General features: G+C 44.5%; 2 protein-coding genes across 34 annotated transcripts in view; one reads left to right on the forward strand and one right to left on the reverse strand.

The window, feature by feature from the left end:
- LOC130297737 (general transcription factor II-I repeat domain-containing protein 2-like) overlaps positions 1-21,166 on the forward strand; it is a 1,987,867-nt gene that overhangs the window by 1,877,936 nt on the left and 88,765 nt on the right. For 2 of the 30 annotated variants that reach the window (XM_056550560.1, XM_056550546.1), the window contains one exon: positions 19,277-19,408. The exons of 26 other annotated variants lie outside the window; for them this stretch is intronic. The gene's annotated coding sequence lies outside the window, so the exon portion shown is untranslated. Of the gene's footprint in view, positions 1-19,255; positions 19,409-21,166 lie in introns of those variants that run through there. 2 more of the 30 variants (XM_056550559.1, XM_056550555.1) reach the window with 2 other exon arrangements.
- The window catches only part of SLC39A11 (solute carrier family 39 member 11), a 499,832-nt gene continuing 495,734 nt past the window's right edge, over positions 17,069-21,166 (reverse strand). For all 4 annotated transcript variants that reach the window (XM_056550534.1, XM_056550532.1, XM_056550533.1 and 1 more), the window contains one exon: positions 17,069-19,948. In XM_056550534.1, coding sequence (XP_056406509.1) covers positions 19,870-19,948 — 79 coding nt within the window. In that variant the 3' untranslated portion in view covers positions 17,069-19,869. The remainder of the gene's footprint in view (positions 19,949-21,166) is intronic.

The following is a 21,166-nucleotide window of genomic DNA, read 5'->3' on the forward strand; positions in this document are numbered from 1 at the left end:
CAGCCCCTGTAGCATAGTCAAATAAAAAAAAATCCTGGAATACCCCTTTAATGCTGTTTTCCTGCTTCATCATAAAATGGAGAAACTAAAGCATGACAGATTTACCACTTGATGGACAACTGCATCCAGTGGACCCAAGTGACTTATAATAAGGGGGGGGGGGGGGGGGTCCATAGCTTTGGAGAAGAAAGAATATAATGTCATCCTAACAGAGCTGCAATGCAGATGTAAATAGAACCTAAATCATTGTAAACCTTCAGCTACAATTTCTATTAGGTGCTTGTTTTATACTTGTGATACAAAGGAGTAACTTATAGATGTGACAAGTTAGAGGGCAGAGAAAATTGCCATAGATGTAGCAGTGCTAAGTATGCCCATTTTAATTGACCCAACAAGGTCACATAGTGAGTTGCATTTAAAAAAAATGGTTTAATGACAAATTTGACTCCTTAAATGCATCCTGTTATGTAAAGGAAAAAATGATTAGTAGAAGTTGTACAGATATTTTCTATTCTACAATATGTCTCATCTTCTTCACTCTGCACAGCAGGGCTAGTTCCGGCTTGATGTAATTCAGGTGTACGGACGTGAGCCAACAGTTTTCCCAGGCCCGTTCTTTCCTGGATCTTACAAGAATAGCAGCATTGTTCCTGTGCGTGCAGAGCTCCTGCTTGGCTTTTGGGTTCCGCCCTTGCTCACAAACCGCAATTACACCCAGCTGCACCTTGTCCCTTCTGTCTGCCTTGCTCTCTTTTGGCATCAGGTAAATAAAGGCATCTGCACGCGATCCCCGGGGAAAGTATGGGAGGGAAGTCAGGTTTCCACATTACTGTAACATCCTCCCCCTCTGCACACCTCCCTGTACATGTGTTCTCTAAGAGAAAGGGAAAGGCAAAAAAGAAAGAGCATTCCTCTGCATTGACTCAGCACTTGTGTGAGAGCAGAGCGAGTATTAACCCAATGTCTGCTGCGCTTCCCTATACAAAAAAAAACAGCGATATACTGCCCATATATATATTTTTCTTTATTCAGCGATATGCCATACGATAAAATGGATGCCCTAAAAGCAGTGTGAATAAAGCCTTAATCCGATAGTCCTGAGAAATGATCCCTGAGTGAAGATGCAGCATGAGAGAAGTTCTATACAATGCAGCAGTACTTTGTGGCATTGGTGATCAGCGCTGGTCCCAAGCTGTACTGGGGATTCGGTTAAGAGGAGCAGCTGTAATGCTGCCTCTTCCCACAGGACTTTCGCCTTTCCTGATTTTTTTGAGCATATTTGGGATCCTAAATGCAGTCTTGGTACAATTTAGAGTGGTTGTGCATAACAGTCTAAGGGTGTGTTTCCACATCCAGTTTTCTTTATGCAGATTTTGAAGCCAAAGCTAGGAATGGATCATTTAGGAAAATGTGAGGCTTTTATTCCCATTATCCATTTCTGTTATTAGATTAAAATATTTAATGTGTGAACACACCCTGATCACATACTTTGCACAGATTGGAGGAGATTTATCAAAGCTGTCTATGTCCCGCATCAATATAGACCAAACTACAGAGGGTTAGGCTAGTCTATTGTGCATCTAATGTATCAAAAGGCGCAATGCCCTTGATAAATTCTGTGCACAGACTTTGAGATAGATCTATGCTTTAGACTGTATTTAAAGGGGTACTCCGGTGCTTACACATCTTATCCTGGGGACGCCCTGATCATGCACGCGGCACCCTGTTTGTAAACAGTCCCTGTTTGTAAACAGTCCCCGTGTCACGTCACACTCCGCCCCTCAATGCAAGCCTACGGGAGGGGGCGTGATAGCTATCCTTTGGATAGGGGATACGATGTGTAAGCACCGGAGTACCCCTTTAAACCTGCTCCAACTTGGTCTGACATTTCGGCATACTTTCAGCAGATGAGAATACACTGCCGGTTAGCTCAGCGGAGCTGTTCGGGATCGTCGTGTTGAAATCGCGGCGTCCCGAACAGCTGACAGGACAGAGGGAGGTGTCTTACCTTGCTCCCGGCTGTCCAATCGGCGCTTGATTGCTCCAAGCCTGAAATCCAGGCTTGAGCAATCAAGCTCAGAAAACACTGATCAATGCATTCCTATGGCAATGCATTGAACAGTCTGAGATCAGTCCATGGGGGCTATAACACTGCATAAAAAAAAAAAAAAAGTTAATAAATGTGATTTAACCCCTTCTCTAATAAAAATCAGAATCGCCCCCCTTTTCCCATAAAAAAAGTGTGTAAATAAAAATAAAAACCAATATATGTGGTATTGCCACAAATGTCCGAACCATAAAAATATATCATTAATTAAACGGCACGGTCAAGGGCGTACGCACAAAAAAATTCCAAAAAGTCCAAAATAGCATATTTTTGGTAACTTTTATACCATAAAAAAATAAATAAAGAGCAATGAAAAAGTCCGATCAAAACAAAAGTGGTACCAATAAACCGCCCCGTTTGTGGGAAAATGAAAAAGTTTTAGGGGTCAGAAGATGACCATTTTAAACGTATACATTTTCCTGCATGTAGTTATGATTTTTTACAGAAGTACAACAAAATCAAACCTATATAAGTAGGGTATAATTTTAATCGTATGGCCGGATGAAGCGCAAGTGCGCGAAATAGCCGGTTATTGCCTCTGAGCGCACACAAGTGATATCCCTCTCTGATCCAGTGGTCATTTCCACATAGGAACGCGAGTTGCCAAACCCGGTGGTGAGTGCGGATTATCTTTATTTCCTTCCCACATATGATATTACTAGCTGTCCTTTTCGTTTATCCTAGCACCACCACCCGGACACATTCCAACTTGATTGCTCAGCTGTGCCATTTGCCTCACTGAACGGTACACAGTTTGATCCCGAGTCTTTTCGTTTGGTGCCGTCCCTGCCTTTTCTATCTACACGTATGTATCATTTTAATCGTATGGACCTACATAATAAACACTAGGTGTAATTTTTACCGAAAAATTTACTGCGTAGAAACGGGAGCCCCCAAAATTTACAAAATGGCGTTTTTTCTTAAATTTTGTCACACAATGATTTTCTTTTTTCCATTTCGCCGTAGATTTCTAGGTAAAATGACTGATGTCATTACAAAGTATTTTTATGTGCAAATTGAAAGGGTTATGATTTTTAAAATGTAAGGAAGAAAAAACGAAAGTGCAAAAACTGAAAAAAGCTTGGTCCTTAATGGGTTAAAGTGTGTGACAACAGGAGAAATTAATTGTTGGTTACCCTGAATATCAGTGGTCTCCAACCCGTACCTCTCCAGCTGTTGGCTGTCCTAGCATGCTGGGAATTGTAGTTTTACAACATCTAGAGAACCACAGCTGGGAGAACACTACTGTTTATAATCACTTTTAAAGGAATATGTCAGTACTATTTGCTGATAAGCAACTGTTTGACACGCCACCAATTCTACTTTGTAATGACATCAGTCATTTTACCCAAAAATCTACAGCGAAATGGAAAAAATAATCATTGTGAGACAAAATTAAAAAAAAAAAAACATCATTTTGTAACTTTTGGGGGCTTCCGTTTCTACAAAGTACATTTTTAGGTAAAAATTACACCTTATCTTTATTTTGTAGGTCCATACGGTTAAAATGATACCCTACTTATTATATAGGTTGGATTTTGTCGGACTTCTGGAAAAAATCATAACTACATGCAGGAAAATGTATACATTTAAAATTGTCATCTTCTGACCCCTATAACTTTTTTATTTTTCCGCATATGGGGCGGTATGAGGGCTAATTTTTTGCGCCGTGATCTGAAGTTTTTAGCGGTACCATTTTTGCATTGATAGGACTTATTCGTTTTTTCATGATATACAAAGTGACCAAGAATGCACTATTTTGGACTTTGGAATTTTTTGGCGCGTACGCCATTGAACGTGCAATTTAATTAATGATATATTTTTATAATTCGGACATTTCCACACGCGGCAATACCATATATGTTTATTTTTATTTACACAGGTTTTTTTTTATGGGAAAAGTGGGGTGATTCAAACTTTTATTAGGGGAGGTGTTAAATTTATTCACTTCTTTTTTTTTCCACTTTTTTTTTTTTTGCAATGTTATAGCTCCCATAGGGGGCTAGAACACTGCACACACTGATCTTTTACATTGATCAGTGGTTTCTAATAAGAAACCACTGATCGATGATTCTGCCGCTTGACTGCTCATGCCTGGATCTCAGGCACTGAGCAGTCATTCGGCAATCGGACAGCGAGGAGGCAGATAGGGATCCTCCGGCTGTCATGTAAGCTGTTCGGGATGCCACAATTTCGCTGCGGTAATCCCGAACAGCTCCCTGAGCTAACCGGCATGCTTTCACTTTAGCTGCAGCGTCTAAAGGTATAATGGCGCGCGGCACTGCGATCAATGCCACGCGCTATTAGCCACGGGTCTGGCTGGGCCGGACCCGCTATGACGCGGGCCACGCCGTGTCCCCGCGTTATAGATCAGTAGCGGAGTCATGACGTACGCGTACGTCATGGGTCCTTAAGAGGTTAAATTTTTTATTTAAATTTATTTATTTATCTTTATCCTTCCAGTACTTATCAGCTGCTGAATACTACAGATGAAATTATATATATTTTTTGGAACACAGAGCTCTCTGCTGACATCAGGAGCACATTGTTCTCTGCTGACCTCTGCTGTCCATTTTAAGAACTGTCCAGAGTAGGAGAAAATCCCCATAGCAAACATATGCTGCTCTGGACAGTTCCTAAAATGGACAGATATGTCAGCAGAGAGCAATGCGCTCGTTATTCAGCAGAGAGCACTGTGTTCCAAAAAGAAAATAATTTCCTCTGTAGTATTCAGCAGCTAATAAGTACAGGAAGGATTAAGATTTTTTAATAGAAGTCATTTACAAATCTGTTTAACTTTCTGGCACCAGTTGATTTAAAAACAATAAAATAAAAAATAAAAGTTTTCCACCGGAGTACCCCTTTAACCCTTTAAGGACCCAGACAATTTTCACTGTAGGACCCGGACATTTTTTGCACATCTGACCACTGTCACTTTAAGCATTAATAACTCTGGAATGCTTTCACCTTTCATTCTGATTCCGAGATTGTTTTTTCGTGACATATTCTACTTTACGTTAGTGGTAACATTTTGTCGATCCTTGCATCGTTTCTTGGTGAAAATTTCCAAAATTTGATGAAAAAATTGAAAATTTTGCATTTTTTTTAATCTTTGAAGCTCTCTGCTTGTAAGGAAAATTAATATTCCAAATAAATTATATATTGATTCACATATACAACATGTCTACTTTATGTTTGCATCATAACGTTGACATGTTTTTACTTTTGGAAGACACCAGAGGGCTTCAAAGTTCAGCAGCAATTTTCTAATTTTTCACAGAATTTTCAAAATCAACATTTTTCAGGGACCAGTTCCGTTTTGAAGTGGATTTGAAGGGCCTTCTTATTTGAAATACCCCAAAAATGACCCCATTATAAAAACTGCACCCCAAAGTATTCAAAATGACATTCAAAAGGTTTGTTAACCCTTTAGGTGCTTCACAGGATTAGCAGCAAATTGAAGGAGAAAATTCAAAATCTTCATTTTTTACACTGACATGTTCTTGTAGACCCAGTTTTTGAATTTTTACAAGGGGTAAAAGGAGAGAAATCTTCCTAAAATGTGTAGCCCAATTTCTCTCGAGTAAGGAAATACCTCATATGTGTATGTCAAGTGTACGGCGGGCGCAGTAGAGGGCTCAGAAGGGAAGGAGCGACAATGGGATTTTGGAGAGCGAGTTTTACTGAAATGGTTTTTGTGGGGCATGTCGCATTTAGGAAGCCCCTATGGTGCCAGAACAGCAAAAAAAAAAAAACACATAGCATACTATTTTAGAAACTACACCCCTCAAGGAACACATCAAGGGGTACAGTGAGCCTTAAAACCTCACAGGTGTTTGACGACGTTTTGCTAAAGTCGGATGTGTAAATGAAAAAAAAAATTTTTTTCACTAAATTGCTGGTTTTCCCCCACATTTTATATTTTTACTGGGGGTAATAGGAGAAAATGACCCCCAAAATTTGTAACCCCATTTCTTCTGAGTATGGAAATACCCCATGTGTGGACATCAAGTGATCTGCTGGCGCACTACAATGCTCAGAAGAGAAGGAGCGCCATTGAGCTTTTGAAGACACAATTTGGTTGGAATAGAAGTCGGGGGCCATGTGCGTTTACAAAGCCCCCCCGTGGTGCCAGAACAGTGGACCCCCACGTGACCCCATTTTGGAAACTACACCACCCACAGAATTTAATAAGGGGTGCAGTGAGTATTTACACCCCACTGGCGTTTGACAGATCGTTGGAACAGTGGGCTGTGCAAATGAAAAATTACATTTTTCATTTTCACGGACCACTGTTCCAAAAATCTGTCAGACACCTGTGGGGCGTAAATGCTCACTGCACCCCTTATTACATTACGTGAGGGGTGTAGTTTCCAAAATTGGGTCATATGTGGGGGGTTCCATTGTTCTGGCTCTATGGGGGCTTTGTAAAACACGTAGCCTTCAATTCCGGACACATTTTATGCTCTTACTCAGAAAAATTGGGGTTACAAATTTTTTGTGGCTTTTTTCCTATGTTTCCTTGTGAAAATGAAAAATTTTGGGTAACACCAGCATTTTTGTGAATTTTTTTTTTTCATTTTTCCATCCAAATTCGTCAAACACCTGTGGGGTGTTAAGGCTCACTATACCCCTTGTTACTTTCCATGAGGGGTGTAGTTTCCAAAATGGGATCACATGTGGGTATTTATTTTTTTGCGTTTATGTCAGAACCCCTGTGCCACCCCTGTGCACATCACCAATGTAGGCCTCAAATGTACATGGTGCGCTCTCACTCTTGAGCCTTGTTATGCGCCCGCAGAGCATTTTACGCCCACATATGGGGTATTTCTGTACTCAGGAGAAATTACGTTACAAATTTTCGGGGGCTTTTTTTCCTTTTAACACTTGTGAAAATAAAAAGTAAAGGACAACACCAGCATGTTAGTGTAAAATTTAAAAATTTTTTACACTGACAGGCTGGTGTAGCCCCCAACTTTTCCTTTTCATAAGGGGTTAAAGGAGAAAAAGCCCCCCAAAATTTGTAACGCAATTTCTCCCGATTACGGAGATACCCCATATGTGGCCCTAAACTGTTTCCTTGAAATACGACAGGGCTCTGAAGTGAGAGAGCGCCATGCGCATTTGAGGACTAAATTAGGGATTGCATAGGGGTGGACATAGGGGTATTCTATGCCAGTGATTCCCAAACAGGGTGTCTCCAGCTGTTGCTAAACTCCCAGCATGCCTGGACAGTCAGTGGCTGTCCGGAAATGCTGGGAGTTGTTGTTTTGCTACAGCTGGAGGCTCCGTTTTGGAAACACTGCCGTACAATACATTTTTAATTTTTATTGGGGGGACAGTGTAAGGGGGTGTATGTGTAGTGTTTTTAGGGTACAGTCACACTGGCGGGTTACAGTCAGCTTCCCGCTAGAAATTTGCGCTGCGGCGAAAAGTTTGCTGCAGCTCATACTTGAAGCAGGAAACTTACTGTAAACCCGCCCGTGTGAATGTACCCTGTACGTTCACAGGGGGGTCCAAACCTCCAGCTGTTTCAAAACTACAACTCCCAGCATGTACTGACAGACCGTGCATGCTGGGAGTTGTAGTTTTGCAACAGCTGGAGGCACACTGGTTGGAAAACCTTCAGTTAGGTTCTGTTACCTAACTCAGTATTTTCCAACCAGTGTGCCTATAGCTGTTGCAAAACTACAACTCCCAGCATGTACTGATCGCCGAAGGGCATGCTGGGAGATCTAGTTATGCAACAGCTGGAGGGATCGCAACTACAACTCCCAGCATGCCGAGACAGCTGTTTCGGCATGCTGGGATTTGCAGTTTTGCAACATCTGGAGGGCTACAGATAGAGACCACTGCACTGTGATCTCCAAACTGTGAACCTCCAGATGTTGCAAAACTACAAATTCCAGCATGCACAGACAGCAAACAGCTATGTAGGCATGCTGGGAGTTGTAGTTTTGCAAGATCTAGAGTGCTACAGTATAGAGATCACTGTGCAGTGGTCTCTAAACTGTAGACCTCCAGCTGTTGCAAAACTGCATCTCCCACCATGCCCAGCAGCTGTCTGGGCATGCTGGGAGTTGTAGTTTTGCAACATCTGGAGGGCTACAGTCTCAGACTGTAGCCCTCTAGATGTTGCTAGGCAACTTACCGGCTTCCGTCGGATCCAGGGAGCCGTCCTCTTCTGCCGCACGACATCGCCGCCCGCGCCGATCACCGCAGCTTCCACCGACGGGTAAGTGGATCTTCGGCGTTCGGTCCCCGTCATTTCCCCGTCCTGCCCCGCCTATTGTGGGTGGGCAGAACGGGGAAAATGAAAGTAAACCCCCCCGCCCCTAATCTGCTATTGGTGGTCGCGTCTATGGTCACTCCTATGGCTACAGGGGGATCGTGGGTGTCTTAGACACCTGCGATCCCCCTTCTATTCCGGGTCACCATAGACCCGAAATCAGTTCAAATCACAAGTGTGAATTCACTTGCGATTTGCGCCAATCGCCGACATGGGGGGGTCTGATGACCCCCCTGGGCATTTGCATGGGGTGCCTGCTGATCGATATCAGCAGTCATCCCGGCCCGGTACCCGAGTACAGAAGGCGTATCCATACGCCCTAGGTCCTGTACGGGTTAAGCGAAACTTGATCATTAGGCCTCAGGTGCCTGGCCTGTAAATGTAAGGGAATGTATGGTGCATAGATGTATGGGTGTATACAATGTATGTGTCGATGCTCATCCGGGGACTATATAGTGCCAGGATAATACTATATCATAATGATACGGAATAATAATACTATACCATAATGATACGGAATAATAACCACTGTACATAGACCAGTATCACCAACACACTATAAAATAGACCAATAATTGTACCACATCATGACTACACAGTAACACCTTAAAGTGACTTGATAATACTACCATACTAATACTAAATGAAAACCACTATACACAGACAGTGGTGACCCTGGCTCTACACAGACTTTGCAGACCATATAAGTGATTACATACAGTTACATCATGTGACTCATAGTTGACTTCTTTTTTAATTGGAGTCGTTCACTTTCCATTTTAGTCTCCATCCAGCCCAGATGGTAATGGCGATTTCTTCCAGCCACTCATCTCCAAAGAATCTGCCACAAAAACATTTTAGATTCTGCACTTTTACAGTACCTATAGTGCACAAAACAGTAATAATAACCCTCTTAGTGTCCCACTGAGTAGAGTGGGAAGATAAGTAGGTGGGGAAGAGTAGGTAGATCGCCCACATAAAGGTGTTAGGTCATTTTAGTAGGTGAACAGGTCACTTCACATTGTTTCCTCATACAGGTGCCCAGAGTAGGGTAGGCCTCCTGTACATAGTTACTCCCTGTAGGTAGGTCTCCCTGTAGATAGTAGCCCCCTGTATATAGTTGTAGCCTCCCTTAAGGTAGTAGTTGTAGCCAGTGGCCGATCCAGGGGGGGGGGGGGGGGGCAACGGGGCAATTGCCCCCCCCCCCTCCGAGATTGCTGTCCCCTAGAATGGTGGAGCCAAAGCTGTAAGCTTCCGCTCCACCATTCACTAACCTTGGCTGTCACAGAGGGAGCGTGCACACAGCGAGTCAGTGGAGTTATCGGCACTTACTCGGCTTCTCTTCCTCCTGATTGGCAGCTTTCGACTGCTCTGCTTGGGTCATGTGACACCAAAACATCACATGACCCCAGCAAGCAGGAAGTGCCTGGAGGATACAGGAGCCCAGCAGTGTTCCAAGGCAGGTAAGGTAAACTACCCCCCACCATCCATGCCCACCCTTTTCCAGCATCATCCCTCCCCCTTCCCAGCACAATCCCTGCTCCCCCACCCCTTTCTCACCAGAAGTGCCCCCAGCTTTTGCAAAACTACAACTCCTAGCATGCTGGGAGTTGTAGTTTTGCAACAGCTGGAGGGTTTGGAAACACTGACATAAATAAGTGTTTCCCAACCAAGGTGTCTCCAAAGCAAAGCTACAATGCTGTCTAGGCATGCTGGGAGTTGTAGTTTTGTAACAGCTGGAGGTACTCTGGTTGGGAAACACTGAGATAGGACATAGATCAGTGTTTCCTTAACAAGGTGCCTCCAGCTGTTCAAAACTACAACTCCCAACATGCTAAGTTTTGCAACAACTGGAGTCCCCCTAGTTAGGAAACATTGATCTATGTCCTATATCAGGGGTACTCAACTGGCGGACCACGGTCCAGATCCGGACTGCGTCCACCAGTTATTCGGACCATCCGCTGGATCTCCCCTTATTCATTTGTAGCGGTGTCTTTGAGATGCCAATACAAATGAATAGCCGCAGCCCGGAGCAAAGGAGCGATGTGTCCCTGCCCTACGCTTCTCCTATGATGCAGGCAGCACGATTAGCTGCCTGCATCATCTGCTCTGGCCAAGCCTGACTAGAAGAGGCCAGAGCAGCGGAGCAGTGCAGGACCTGGGAGGGCGATCCTAAGCTCTCAGGTAAAAATTTGTGTTCCCCCATCTGTGACTCTCCAGTTATTGTACAACTACAGCTACCATGATGACCTTTTGTCTGTGCATGATGGGAGTTGTAGTTTTACAACAGATGTAGAGTTACAGTGGCAAAGTTAATATGGGGGCACAGTGGCATCATTAATTTTGTGGAACACAGTGGCATCCTTAATTCTGTGGGTATAGTGGCATCATAAATTCTGTGGTCACAGTGGCATCCTTAATTTTGTGGGACACAGTGGCATCCTTAATTCTGTAGGCACAGTGGCATCATTACTTCTGGAGGCACAGTGGCATTATCATTTCTGTGGGTACTGTGGCATAATTAATTCTGTGGTCACAGTGGCATCATTACTTCTGGAGGTACAGTGGCATCAATACTTCTGTGGGCACAATGGCATCATAAATTCTGTAAGCACAGTGGCATCATTAATTCTGGGGATACAGTTGTGTCATTAATTCTGTGGGTACAGTGGCATCATTAATTCTGTGGGTACAGTGGCATCACTTATTCGGTGGTCACAGTGGCATCACTTATTCTGTGGTCCCAGTGGGATCATTAATTCTGTGGTCACAGAGGCATCATTAAGTCTGTGGGCACAGTGGAATCCTTAATTATGTGGTCACAGTGGCATCATAAATTCTGTGGTCACAGTGGCATCATTAATTCTGTGGTCACAGTGGCATCATTAATTCTGTAGGCACAGTGGCATCATTAATTCTGGGAATACAGTTGTGTCATTATTTCTGTGGGACACAGTGGCATCATTAATTCTGTGGGTACAGTGGCATCATTAATTTTGTGGTCACTGGCATCATTAATTCTGGGGTCACAGTGGCGTCATTCATTCTATAGGCACAGTGGCTTCATTTCATTGTTTTAAGAGACACAGAGGTACAATTAGTCAGCCTTAGAGCATAGCATCTGCTAGTAATGTTACAGGGGAATAGTGTGTGGCAGTAATGTAACAGGGGCCCAGTGTGTGGCAGAATTATTTTCAGGGGCACAGTGAATGGCAGTATTATTTTAAGGGGCACATTGGGTAGCAGTAATATACCAGGGGCACAGTGGGTGGCAGGTTTATATTCAGGGCAAAGTATGTGGTAGTATATTCAGGGATACAGTGTGTGGCAGTAGTATATTCAGGGATACAGTGTGTGGCAGTAGTATATTCAGGGGTACAGTGTGTGGCAGTATTATATTCGGGGGCCCAGTGTGTGGCAGTATTATATTCAGGGGCCCAGTGTGTGGCAGTATTATATTCAGGGGCCCAGTGTGTGGCAGTAATATATTCAGGGGGCACAGTGTGAGGCAATATTATATTCAGGGAGTACAGTGTGTGGCAGTATTATATTCAGGGGGTACAGTGTGTGGCAGTATTATAGTCAGTGGTTACAGTGTGCAGCAGTATTCAGGTTATGCATCCTCCACACTTCAGTTGTTAGTTTGCTATTGCCTTCATGGCGCTGAGGCCGCTAGGTGTGCACCAAGCATTAGCATACAGCTTGGACCTTTACCGGATGGCAGACCTGGATAAGCGGACCCTCACTAAAAATAGGTGAGAACCCCTGGTCTATATATATTCCCTATCTATCTATGTCAGTGTTTCCCAACCAGGGTGCCTCCAGCTGTTGCAAAACTACAACTCCCAGCATGTTGGGGCGACACCATTTTCTACCACAACGGGTGACACAAACCCTAGCAACGCCACTGGCTGTGAGTACACAGTGTGTGAGCTGCGGGGTCGCGATCCACTGCAGGCCGGCGCGATGACATCACATCATCAGGGCCCAGGGGATTTGGGGGACAGAATATGTGCCACTGTTAAGGGCACTATATCGTACAGGAGGAGGGGGAGGGGGATTTAAAAACTTAGGGGAATTTTTAATGTGAGGGGCTGCAAGGCAAAGCACTGGGGGCACTATATGTGAAGAGCACATGACAGGGGGGCCCCCTGTGCTGTTCCCATACATATAAATGATATGTGTGGGGGGCACAGCACAGAGGGTATTATATGTGAGGGGCACAGCACAGAGGGCATTATATGATATAATTCCCCCTGTGCTGTGCCCCACACATATAATGCCCCCTGTGCTTTGCCCCACACATATAATGCCCCCATCATGCGCCCCTCATATATAATGCCCCCATCCTGTGCCCCTCATATATAATGCCCCCATCCTGTCCCCCTCATATATAATGCACCATCATGCACCCCTCACATATAATGCCCCCTGTGTTGTGCCCCTCACATATAATGCCCCCATCATGCGCCCCCTCATATATAATGCCCCCATATATAATGCATGTGTCTGCGTGTCTGTGTGTGTCTGTCTGCGTATGTGTGTGTGTGTGCATGTGTGTCTGTCTGTCTGTGTGTGTGTGTGTGTGTGCATGTGTGTCTGTCTGTCTATGTGTGTGTGTGTGTCTGTGTCTGTGTGCATGTGTGTGTCTGGCTGCGCGTGTGTGTGTGTGTGTGTGCATGTCTGTCTGTCTGCATGTCTGTCTGTCTGTGTGCATGTGTGTCTGTCTGTCTGTCTGTGTGCGTGCGTCTGTCTGTGTGCGTGCGTCTGTGTGTGTGCATGTGTGTCTGTCTGTGTGTGTGCATGTGTGTCTGTCTGTGTGTGTGCATGTCTGTCTGTCTGTCTGTGTGTGCATGTGTGTCTGTCTGCGTGTGTGTCTGTCTGTGCATGTGTGTCTGCATGTGTGTGTGTCTGTCTGTGTGCAAATGTGTCTGTCTATGTGTGTGTGTGCATGTGTCTGTCTGTCTGTGTGTGTCTGTCTGTGTGCGTGTGTGTCTGTCTGCGTGTGTGTGTGCATCTGTCTGTCTATGTGTGTGCATGTGTGTCTGTCTGTGCATGTGTGTCTGTCTGTACATGTGTGTCTGTCTGTACATGTGTGTCTGTCTGTGTGCATGTGTGTGTGTCTGTCTGCGTGTCTGTGTGTGTCTGTCTGCGTGTCTGTGTGTGTGTCTGTGCAAATGTGTGTGTCTGTCTGCGTGTCTGTGTGTGTGTCTGTGTGTGTGTCTGTCTGCGTGCATGTGTGTCTGTCTGCGTGCATGTGTGTCTGTCTGCGTGCATGTGTGTCTGTCTGCGTGTGTGTGTGCATGTGCGTCTGTCTGTCAATGTGTGTGCATGTGTGTCTGTCTGTCAATGTGTGTGCATGTGTGTCTGTCTGTCTGTGTTTGTCTGTCTGTGCATGTGTGTCTGTGTGCATGTGTGTGTCTGTCTGTCTGTGTGTGCAAATGTGTGTGTGTGTCTGTCTGTGTGCATGTGTGTCTGTCTGCGTGCATGTGTGTCTGTCTGTGTGCATGTGTGTCTGTCTGCGTGTGTCTCTGCGTGTGTGTGCATGTGTGTCTGTCTGTCTGTGTGTGTGCATGTGTGTCTGTCTGTGTGCAAGTGTGTCTGTCTGCGTGTGTGTGCACATGTGTGTCTGTCTGTCTATGTGTGTGTGCAAATGTGTGTGTGTGTGTGTGTGTCTGTCTGTGTGTGTGAGTTGAGGGGGAAGGGGGGGTGGGTAATCGAAAATGCTACCTAATGTGGGGAACCTGCTGCCTACCTAATGTGGGAACCCCCAGAAGTAGCACCCCCATCATCAATTAGCTCATGCTATTACCACACGGGGTAGTGGGAATGGGGGGGGGGGGGGGGGTTGCTGGAGGATGATGGTGGTGCTACTGCTGGTGGAGGGTGTTGCTGGTGGATGATGGGGGGCGTATGATGAGGGCATTATATGTAATGGGCGCATGCGGCCCAGCCTCACTCAGCTGCTACCTCCAGTGGCCCCCGGATAATTTGAGACCCCTGCTCTACAAGGTCATAAAGAGAGCAGGGCCCAGAACTGACCCCTGTGGTCTCCACTATTAACCGTAATCCCCTCCAATACTGCTTCCTTGTGGTACCCCACTAGACCCCAACAGACTCTATGGGGGAGATTTATTAAAATCTGTGCAGAGGAAACGTGCCCAGTTGCCCATAGCAACCAATCAGATTGCTTCTTTCATTTTTAGGAAGGCCTGTGAAAAATGAAAGAAGTGATCTGATTGGTTGCTATGGGCAACTGGGCAACTATTCCTCTGCACAGGTTTTGATAAATCTCCCCCTATACCTTTAATAATCACCTTCTGTTTCCTATTACTGAGCCAGTTCCTTACACACATTTTCCCCCAGCCCAAGTATTCTCATTTTATGTGGCAAGTTATGATATGGTTTGATAGATCAAATCCAATGACTCCTGCCCAGGCTTGCGTTTACCTCCTCATAAAAGCTGATCATATTAGTCTGACAGCAGCAATCCCTCGTACACTTCTTCTCATATGGAGGGTGAATGCCATGTGGATCGGGTAGATGCAAACAATTCTTCGCTAGTTAGTAGCAGCAATTATTGACGGATACAGTTGTAATGAAATATAGGGAGCTGCAGATCTGCAACCTGTGGTAAAACTACATCTCCCAGCATACTTCACATTACTGACACACTGAACAAAGAGTACAAAATAAAAACAATCACAGAAGACAGAATAAAACTACAGCTTTTATTTGGTCCATCACATTACCAGTGTCGGTATCATATTCCAGTACAGGATCCCCTCTGTTATGGAGTCCAAACATTCGAGGACACATCATACATTTCTTGTATGACAGAACCATGTTCACACTATAAAACACACTCTTGACCAAAGAATATAACTGACATGTATTACCAGAAGGGTTCTGACTGAAGGTGTGCTTATGGCACAGATGGTTTCCTATAACCATTTGTCTTCCAGTGATACAACTTCTCAGCTTGAAATGGCCAAAAATGGAGGAGTGCACCGTCATGGCTTCTCTTTGGTCAAATAAAACTTCCAAATGCCTTTCAGTGTATCGGTCCTTACCTGGCACAGTACTATGAGCTCCAGAGCTGCTGTTTTTAAAGTAACTCTAAAGGTAGGTTTACACTGCACTTTTGGTCCATTTAATGTATACGCTTTATACACTTAAAAGCTATACAATATATATTAATTCATGGATACGACTGAATAACATATATATATTTTTTTTGGCACTCACAGGACAGCTAGTTGACTCGCACCAAATCAAACACACAGGGATATAGTGCGGTTAACTATTAAAATGAGATATAACATACTCTAAATTAGCGCCACTGTTGAGGAGTTACAAAGTAGTATTAGTTGTTAATATGCTAACACCATCCTTTGCGCAATGGAGACTGAAGACGTGATTTAAAGAGCTTCTCTGCCTGCATACCCCTCTGCACCCATATACCTGCCTACCTCATAAGGGACTCTTCATTCATGAAAGTGCACTGAGGGCGGGCATTTAAAGGGGTACTCCTGTGGAATTTTTTTTTTTTTTTATTATTTTTAAATCAACTGGTGCCAGAAAGTTACACAGATTTGTAAATTATTTGATACAAAGATTGCCTACACCTCAAGGGCAGTATTGACATTAATAAATTGGTTGACTGAGACCGTGCTTCAATTATGTACCAAATTTTATTAAAAGTACAGCTTATGTTGCATAAAATATAGTGCATAAAATATTTCCCACACAGGGGCCTTGTGGGGAAAATAACAGTTGCAATAAGAATAAGTGTGGAGAGCATAAAACAAAAATTAATAGACAGTAAAATTGTGATAGCGTGTGACGTCAGCAGTAGACGGAAACAGATCACAGGATCACCAGTTCTCCCATAGCAGGCAGACCTCGATAGTGGTGAGAGATATCGGTGGAAGCCGTTTTTTTTTAAATGTTTGGAGACACTTGGAAGTCAAAGCTACTGAGAAGGGGTCATTTACGTTGCTCTTAAGCACCCCGAAACGTGTTTAGCCTTTGTGTAGAGTGACCGCTCTATGGACTTTTACACCAACCAGCACTAAAGATTGTTTTTAATCAAAAAAACGGCATCCACCGATATCTCTCACCACTATCGCGGTCTGCCTGCTATGGGAGAACTGGTGATCCTGTGATCTGTTTCCGTCCACTGCTGACGTCACACGCTATCACCACGAGATAACCCAGCAGGAACCATCTGCTTCGGTTACCTCCGATTTACTGCAGACGAGCACGTCATACACCGGGTTTGAGTGCCATCAGAACCAGACGTGCCGGCGCATGCAAGCACTCACAAAGCAGCCCACCAGAGCGGGACCTCCAATTATCCGGCAATATTAATTTCATGTCACATTAATCCACCATCTGGAAATACTATTCTTATTCTCTGGACTATTTCATCTTCTTATTTGCTGGACTATTCCATCTGGTTTTCCGGACTATCAGATTTTCCAAATTGCCGGACTATCGGTCACAACACAATTTTACTGTCTATTAATTTTTGTTTTATGCTCTCCACACTTATTCTTATTGCAACTGTTATTTTCCCCACAAGGCCCCTGTGTGGGAAATATTTTATGCACTATATTTTATGCAACATAAGCTGTACTTTTAATAAAATTTGGTACATAATTGAAGCACGGTCTCAGTCAACCAATTTATTAATGTGAATACTGCCCTTGAGGTGTAGACAATCTTTGTATCAAATATTTTATTTCGCTCTCACACCTAGGGTATAGGTGTTTTCTAGCCTACTTCACCTCGGTCAGTATATAATTGTGAGCTGCACCACCCACTTTTTTCTGTTTAGATTTGTAAATTACTTCTACTTTCAGTACTTTTTAGCAGCTGTTTGCTACAGAGGAAAATCTTTATTTTTATTTTTTGTGTTGTCCACAGTGCTCTCTGCTGACACCTGATGCATGTGTCAGGAACTTTCCAGAGCAGAAGAAAATCCCCATAGCAAACCTATGCTGCTCTGGACAGTTCCTGAGATGGACAGAGGTGTCAGCAGAGAGCACTGTGGACAAGACAAAAAAGAAATTAAAAAAAGTTAAGAATTTCCTCTGTAGCATACAAGCTGCTAAAATGTACTAAAAGGATTAAAGGGGTACTCCGCTGCTATGACTTTATCAATACATTTGCCCATTGTGTAAAGTTGTTTAACTCTCTTATATGCTTGCTGTGTCAATAATGCATATTATTATACTTACTGTTCCTATGTGCAGGAAGTAGTGTAGTTTTTTGGTCCTTGGTGACTGCTGGCAACGTTTGCGGCCATGTTGTTGTCAGCCCGCCCTGCAGTGTCGGCGTTGACGTCCACATTTCCCTCCTCCCGTGTCCGTAGTCAAGCCGGCCCACTTCTTGAATATTCATTCTTTGAAATTGTGTGGGAATTACGTTTTTCCACTTTCTTTGCTGCCCCTTGTGTGAGTGTCCTAGCCTGGTCCAATCGTCCTTTGCGGCAGGCGCGTCATGTATATTTTGAGAGTCATCTTCGGCGCGTAGTGCGTATGTCTGGTCATTTTGTGAATCGCGTTCTCAGCACTACGCTTACAGCGTAGTGCTAACATCGGCTACGTTAGTAGCGTAGCCCTGCGCATGCGCAGTAGTTCTTACAGATAAGGGCTTACGTTAGTAGCGTAGCCCTGAGCTGTAAGGACAACTGGGCATGCGCAGGGCTACGCTAGGAACGTAAACCCTGAACTGGAAGGAGAACTGCGCATGGCTACGCTACTAACGTATGCTACGTTAGCACTACGCTGGCAGCGTAGGGATGCGCAGGCGCACATTTCTCTACCGAACAATGGAACATAATGGGCGTGGAAAGAAGAAACAAGGGGCAGAAGCTAGGACGCCTATGGGCGGAAATAAAAGATGGCACCTAAGCGCATAATCAGGCCGCAATGTATTAGGGGAATGGTAGTTTTCACGGACCGAACAACAGGAAATAAGCAACAACGTGAGCCAGACAGAACACCAACTCAAGGAACGACAATGCTAATGGATAAGGCGCATACAGTACAGGGGTGTTATGTGAAGTCATCAAGTAAGAGGTAAAAAGTTGGTGAAATAAGCACTAGGCAGCAGAGTACCCCTTTAAGATTTTTTAATAGAAGTAATTTACAAATCTGTTTAACTTTCTTGCACCAGTTCATTAAAATAAAAAAATAAAAAAAGTTTTCCACCGGAGTACCCCTTTAAGAGCAGAGGGGATGGAGGCAGGAAAGCTCTGTATGCTGGCTCCTGCCTCCATTGCGCAAAAGATGACATTAGCATATTAGCAACAGACCCTAATACTACTTGTATCGCTACTACAGCCGCACTAATCAGAGCGAGTTTTACCTCCGTTTTATCCAGTTCACCCGCACTATAACCTTGTGTATTGTGTTTAATGCGGGTGACCCAGCTGCCAGTTTCCTTTTAAACATACTATAATAGAAATACATAAATGGAGACAAAACGCCGGTGAAACCAACCAATAGTTGCCGCTATTTTCAGTTAATAAATATTTTTGACCGCCCAATGTACACTTAAGCTGCACCTATAGTTACTCCTGTTTGTACATGAGTTAGTGGATGAGCGAGGAAGGCACAGTAGAGAAGGCACACTTGTAACTGGTACAAACTCTCTTGTTTCTGTGCCTGGAGTTGGAGTTGCATCCCTTTTACTTGTACCAGGCACAGCCAAAAGTGTATGAACTGTGGCCAGGTGAACAAGCACTGCAGCCCCCTAATTCAGCTTATTTGGAGGAGGGGGGGGGGGGGGGGGGGAGAGAGATCTAGAGATCTGGACTAAAGATGGGAAGGTCTAGAAAAAAAAAAAAGTTTTTGTTTTTCCCTATGCAGGTTTGTCCGGTGCGCTGCAGCGTCTCCCCATGGCCAATGTCAGACTGTGCACAAGAGAAAGGTGCTGAACATTCACCATTAAATTTATATGTAAAAATAACAGTTATGTGGGCTGTCCAGGACTAGAAAAACTTAGCTTTATTTTTTGTTCTTGTCCACAGGTTGTGTCTAGTATTACAGCTCAGTCCCATTTACTTCGGTGGAGCAGAGCTGCAATACCAGACGCAACCAGTGGACAAGAGTGGTGCTGTTTTATCAAGAAAGAAGTGTTTTTTTCTTTGACAATTTCTTAAAAATCAACTGTATGGATTCAATGCATGATTATTACATTATGAAGTCATACTGCCTGTTGGTTAATCACTTTATATATAAAGCTTCAAACAACCCAGACCAACAATATATAACACACAAGACATTTGGTCATTAAATACAACCCATCATTCATTTTTACGATAATCAATTCGGCTCTTCTGCTAATCGGCACGCACCGCTCCGGCAATCATCCCCGATGATTTAAAAAAGCTAGGCTAGAATAGTTCATAAAGTGTAAACATGAGACGTGGCGCCAGCACCTCTTCTAGTCTTGTTTTTCATTAACTGAGACCAACATCCAAAGACATCATGACTACAAAGCCCAGAATGCAGGTCCATGAGGCCAGCTTCCCATTGCCACTGTGATGAAGGTAAACATACAGCAGTTAGTAAGCAGGTTCACAGAAATATATACAGACTCACTAAAACATGGCTTTAGTCATTCATTCCCGGCTGCTCATCCTACGCACTGCAGGACCCATTTAGATGTATGGAACAGTCGCTAAAAAAAATGCAGCAAATATGCTGCAAGTGCATTCTCTGGCCCGTCCACACTAGGGAAATTCCATGTGGAATCGGATTGCAGCAGACTCCCATTGATCTTAATGGGATTCTGCTTCAAAGTTTAGTCTTTCAGGGGAATGCACAGGAGAAGCCTCAAAGGTTGCTTGACATCCCCACAGCGATTGTGCACTGGGCTCCCTAGGATGCCCAGTGCATGATGATGAAGATGGTGGTGGTAATACTTGCTGGTGGCATCTTTCAGCATGACGGCTACGGCTCTTATTGCATGCAAGCACTAAGATCTCTGTTGCTGTTCACCGGATGGGGGTGATTATTAAAGGGGTACCCCGGCGCTAAGGGATAAGATGCCTGATGGCGGGGGTCCCGCTGCTGGGGACCCCTGTGATCTTCCACACCGCACCCCGTTAGATTCAGCCCCTGGAGCGTGCTCGCTCCGGGTCTGATTACTGGCGATCACAGGGACGGAGCATAGTCACGCCGCCTCCCATAAGCTTGCATTGAGGGGGCGGGCCGTGACGTCACACAGGGGTGGAGCTGTGACATCACTATGCTCCACCCCCGTGATCGCCAGTAATCAGACCCGGAGCGAGCACGCTCCGGGGGCTGATTCTAACGGGGTGCGGCGTGGAAATCACAGGGGGTCCCCAATGGCGGGACCCCCACAATCAGGCATCTTATCCCCTATGGCTAGGAGTTAAGATGTCTTAGCGCCGGAGTACCCCTTTAATACAAGCTCAGAGTGCCTGAAAGCCCACAGCATTCACCCACATCCTTGGTTGATGTCTGGCAGCTCCAGGAGTTTGTCTCCTGCTTCTTCTTGCACGTCAATCAATCTCCCATCTAATAGCAACTAAAAGGTCCTGGAGAACAGAGTTACTTTTGTCAGAAGCAAGTCTTGCACATGCTGCCACCTAAAGCCAAATTTTATCACTGGATGGGAGTTATTGTAGATCTCCTTGTAGCAGATTTTATATTGAGCAGTTGCAGAGTAAGGCTGGGTTCACATCACGTTTTTCCACAATACGGGACTGCATATGGCTGGGGGGGAGCTAA

The sequence above is a fragment of the Hyla sarda genome, chromosome 13 (assembly GCF_029499605.1).
Source record: "Hyla sarda isolate aHylSar1 chromosome 13, aHylSar1.hap1, whole genome shotgun sequence".
In the NCBI taxonomy this organism is placed as follows: Eukaryota; Metazoa; Chordata; class Amphibia; order Anura; family Hylidae; genus Hyla; species Hyla sarda.